This window comes from Carlito syrichta, unplaced genomic scaffold (genome assembly GCF_000164805.1).
Source record: "Carlito syrichta isolate Samal-C Ts95f unplaced genomic scaffold, Tarsius_syrichta-2.0.1 Scaffold312060, whole genome shotgun sequence".
NCBI lineage: Eukaryota > Metazoa > Chordata > Mammalia > Primates > Tarsiidae > Carlito > Carlito syrichta.
The window spans coordinates 497779-502666 of NW_007256156.1; the positions used below are offsets into that span (position 1 = coordinate 497779).

General features: G+C 39.3%; 1 protein-coding gene across 3 annotated transcripts in view; it reads right to left on the minus strand.

Annotated features, from left to right (window-relative positions):
- The window catches only part of PAK3 (p21 (RAC1) activated kinase 3), a 293428-nt gene that overhangs the window by 85747 nt on the left and 202793 nt on the right, over nucleotides 1-4888 (minus strand). For 2 of the 3 annotated variants that reach the window (XM_021718266.1, XM_021718265.1), the window contains one exon: nucleotides 2433-2634. In XM_021718266.1, coding sequence (XP_021573941.1) covers nucleotides 2433-2607 — 175 coding nt within the window. In that variant the 5' untranslated portion in view covers nucleotides 2608-2634. Of the gene's footprint in view, nucleotides 1-2432; nucleotides 2635-4888 lie in introns of those variants that run through there. The other variant, XM_008069468.2, reaches the window with a different exon arrangement.

Genomic DNA, 4888 nt, shown 5'->3' on the forward strand with positions numbered 1-4888 from the left:
AAAGATCGCCAGAGCCCAGCAGGTCAAGGTTGCAGTGGCCAGGAGTGGCCACTGCACTCCAGTCTGGGTGACAGAGTGAGACTCCAACTCAAAAAAAAAAAAAAAATCCAATGAAATCATTGAAGCTTCATCTGAAGGTAGTTTCATCAGCTGTCCAGGAACAGTATTATATAGCATTTGATGACTGAAGTTCTGCTGAAGATGGCTTCTGTCCAATGTGATTGTGTTTGAAGGCATCATAACACTTCTTTATAGTATTCTGCTAAGTGACTCAAGTCTTAAATAGGTAATATTTGACATGTAAAGATGTCAACTTTTTGGAGGTTTTACTCTTGTTCTAAAAAAATTCGCTTCCGTTGCTTATAACAATATTTGTCTCCAATTCCATAGCCTCCTAAACGTTTTAATTGTCACTTATGATAATCACTCCTGGAGTACTGAAAAATTCCTGAAGATCATCCTTTAGCAACATCACATCACTTGAATTGGTGTGAACAGGTTCAGATTCAGCTTCAGCCTGTGATTGTTCCTGTACGAATGTTCATCCTCATTCACAGATTCTTCCTGATCCAAAGATTCTTTGTCTTTGGGAGGAATCAGTGAAAGTGCTTTTATCATCTCTAGCCAAATCTTCTCCTAGGTCACACTGACAGGTTCTGTTAAACAATCTAATGCCTCTTTAATTAGGAATAGAGCATTGGTAATAGCATAGGAATCTCATGCACTAGGATCTTCAGAGAGGAAACTGCAAGATTTTGAACAACAAAGTTATATATTAGTTTAACGTAAGTCTTCCTGAATGGCCAGATCAAACACTGATCTAAGAGCTCAAAGATGTGAGATATAAAGTTATAAAGACAACCTTAACATTAAGATTCATATCAGCAGGACCCTGAATTCAAGATTTCTTTTTCTTTAAAGTAGTCTTGAACCTCCATGAGAAAGTACCGTTCAAACCATTCCTCAAGGAGAAAAAGACTCATTCAGGCTTTTCTATTTCCCAGAACACTGGAAACTTGCCTCAGTTTATTAACACAAAACAGACATGTCAGTCTCTCTGATATAGCTGACATCAGCATCAGTTGGCTCTAGCTCTTCAGAAGGGCAGATGGGATTATTTAAGGGTTTCCAAAGCATGATGGTCTCAATAATACTAAAGACTGGTGCAGACACATAATATCCTTCTTCAACTACTTTCTGCAGTTGTGGTAGATATGATGTGGGAGCTTCAGGATCTAGTGGTTCATTCTTTGGCACCAATGACACACAAGACTTGGTCTCCAGGTCATAGTGCCCCTTCCATTTCTCGAACCATGCCTTGCTCCCAGCAAAACTTTTTTTCCAGATTCATTTCAGCATCTAAAATCATGTCTTTGAAAATTCCTCTTGCATGGTCACAGATCCCTTGCAGGAATGTGGTTGATTATTCTTTTGCTTATCTTCAATCCAGAAGTCTAACTTCATTTCCATCTCTTCCATACTTGTGTCATGAGGAACAAAGCATCTTATAAGTGGTGTAGGTATATAAGAGGCAATACTAGCCCTACTAGGAGTTTCTTTGTGAATGAGTTGTAGACTCATTAACACCATGTAAGCAATGTATAAGCTATTTGAAAAAGTAGATCAAGAATGTCCCTTTTATCTTCCAAAGACCATTCTTGGCCTTCTGACAACTTTTTATAGTACCAGTGTCCGTGTACTTCCTTCACTCTCATCTGCCTCAACAGTCACATCTATAGAAACCATGTTTGAACTTTATGTTAATGCAACCTGAAAATTATGTACCAGAGATTGTATATCCTTGAGTGTTACAAAGTGTTAGCATATGATATTTAAGCACCAAATGGCATTATGAACACCAGAAAGATAAATAATGTACTGTGGTGATAGCGCACCTGGGACTGACTGTGTAGAAGACAGCTGTGAGAGTGGAAATAAATGACTCTGAAATTTCTTTTCAGCTTGTGATATAGTCAGAGAGACAATTTTGTGACAATTTGGAATGACTCCTATATACTCAATTCAAAATCTTTCACAGTTACCGAAAAGATATACAGAAGTAAATCCACCTATACTCAAATTTCCAAAAAGAACAATTTACAGTTAGGAAGGGGTCACTGTGAATTCTACTCTAAGTTATTCGAAAGAAAGTCACCTTGTGTGTGTGTATCTCCAAGACTATTGCTATGATTTCCCTTGGCTTAAAACTATGAATTCAAATGTATGTGAAAGGCAAACACAGTATATTTTCTGTCAGTTCACAGTAAGTCAATCAAACATTATTCTCTGACAAAATGCAACCTCCGAAGATGTAGGTAAACATCAGGCAGGCCCTGAATAGCCAACACTCAAGAAACAACTACCGAAGAAAAGAAAGTGACAATGAAAGAGTAAACTAGCCCCTTTTCAATGCCCGGCCACTGATACTTTACTTTTATCCCCTCCTCCTGGGAAGATAGAGCGAAGCCTTGCTTTCTTATTCTTCTCTTCTGGGGCCATGGGAAGTGGTTTGGAGCTGTGGTTGAGTGCTGAAGAATCCCGGTTGTTACTATTCATCCTCAGTGGAGGAGCTGGGGGTTTTTCTTCATTATCCAGACCGTCAGACATTTTCAGTTGCAACCAATTTTTCAGCTCCTAAAGAAAAAGAAAACCGGGGTTAAGGAAGAAGAGGTCTAAAAAAAATCTAGTAAATCTGGGGATTCTAACAGCTTAGAAACAAAAGCACTAGTCTCATGTTTTCTAAGGTTTGTGTGGATCATTTTGTGGGCTTTCTCTTTTGGATGGAAGGAAGTTGCCTCCCCCAAAACCCTGATATAATTTGCAAAAGAGAAGTGAATTAATAGCTTCACAATTTGTATGCAAAAGCACATAAGGCCCATTGCTTTTCTCAAAATGAAACTCAATTTTCTGTGTCTCCTTATAGTTTTGAATGAAAAATTTAAGTCGGGCTCAGTGGCTCAGCCTGTAATGCCGTGCCTTGGGAGGCTGAGGTGAGTGGCTTGCCTGAACCTGTGGGTTCAAGACCCACCTAGGCAACTTGGCAAGACCTCATCTCTACAATAAATCAAAAATCAGCCAGGCATGGTAGCGCGCGCCTGTAATTCTGGCTATTCGGAAGGCTGAGGCAGAAGGATCGCCGGAACCCAGCAGTCGAGGCTGCAGTGGCCGGGAGCAGCCACCGCACTACAGTCTGGGCGACAGAGTGAGACTCCAACTCAAAAAAAAGAAAAAAAAGAAAAATTTAGAATCTTCTTTAAAAATTCTGTCTTAATGATCGTAATGGTCAGGTAGTCGACCACCTCAGAGTTTCGAATTGACACAGGTTTGGCTGTTAATTTTTAATGGCCTATAATAATGATTTGTTAGCTGCTTTAACACTGAGATGTTCTTGGTGCCTGTTTTTTTTACATGTGTGTTTAATTTACAAAATGCACACTCTCAGTAATTAACTGAGAAACCATCCCACAGATCTGGCAGTTTCATTCAGCAGAGTTGGGTTGGGGTATGCTGTTAGGGCAAACAATGATCCATATTCTCCCAAGTAGGTAAAAGATAAAGTTAGGCCAAATGTCACCATGAGCAAAGAAGAGCTCCAGATAAGAGGACTACTTCCTGAGGAGACACTATAACCTTACTCTCTGTTATATTTTATGTTCTGGAACAGGACACAACAAGCGAGATTTCAGAGGTAACTGCATTGTAAAATCCAGTCTGAGTTTTAGGAACTTTTTTGCTCTTAATTTCATTATTCTTTAGTATTATGTGTCTAGGTCTGTGTACATTTGGGTTTCATTCCCATGGGAGGATAAAGTGAACTCCCCAAAGAAATGGACTCCCCAAAGAAACGTTTCTGTCTTCAGGTGTTTTCCTCCTCTGATTCAGGTCCTTCCATAAGTCCCTGACACCAGTGCAAGTCAGGTGCTAGAAGTCACTTCCAAGTGAATCTCCAGTTTGAATTCAAGGAAAATCAGAATCCTTTACAGTAAAACAAAATATCTGTAAACGTATCAAGTATTACCTGGAACTAATTTAGGAGTATAAGAACTCTCCAAGCTGGGCTCGGTGGCTCAGCCTGTAATCCTGCACCTTTGGGAGGCTGAGGTGAGTGGATTGCCTGAGCCTGTGGGTTCGAGACCCGCCTGGGCAACTTGGTAAGATCTCATCTCTACGATAAATCAAAAATGAGCCGGGTGTGGAAGCGCACGCCTGTAGTTCCAGCTACTTGGAAGGCTGAGGCAGAAGGATCCCCGGAGCCCAGCAGGTCAAGGCTGCGGTGGCCGGGAGCGGCCAATGCACTCCAGTCTGGGCGACAGAGCGAGACTCCAACTCAAAAAAAAAAAAAAAGAGAGAACTCTCCAAACATGACTTAGCATATCACTGTGCTCCCACAACGTTTACTATAAACAAACCTAAGGTACCAACAATAACAAACGCAGTCATGTACTCATTAACTGTTATAATGAGAAATAATCTATCATAATTCATTTAATCCTTTAGTGTTTACAATGTGTTTATTATTTTCAGTAATGTACTCTAAGTTACATCATGTTATATACATCATTTTCAAAAATTTACTATGTTCTAAATTTTCTGAAATATATACAGTCTGTAATTACTCAAGAATAGGTTAGTATCAATTAATAGCTTCTCCATCTGCACGGATGATGATCAGTTAACAATGACTGGCTTGATCTTGATTTGGGCAAGAGATCTTTTTTTCTTCAGTGTAATGCCTTGAATTATCTTAATAAATTAAGACAAATCATAAATTGCTTAGTAATAATGATATTGAAAATACTCAGTAATAAATGTTTTGTTGGGTACAATTCAGGGTTAGGTACCTAAGTTGTACCCCACATCTTTTTTTTTTTTTTTTTTTGAGTTGGAG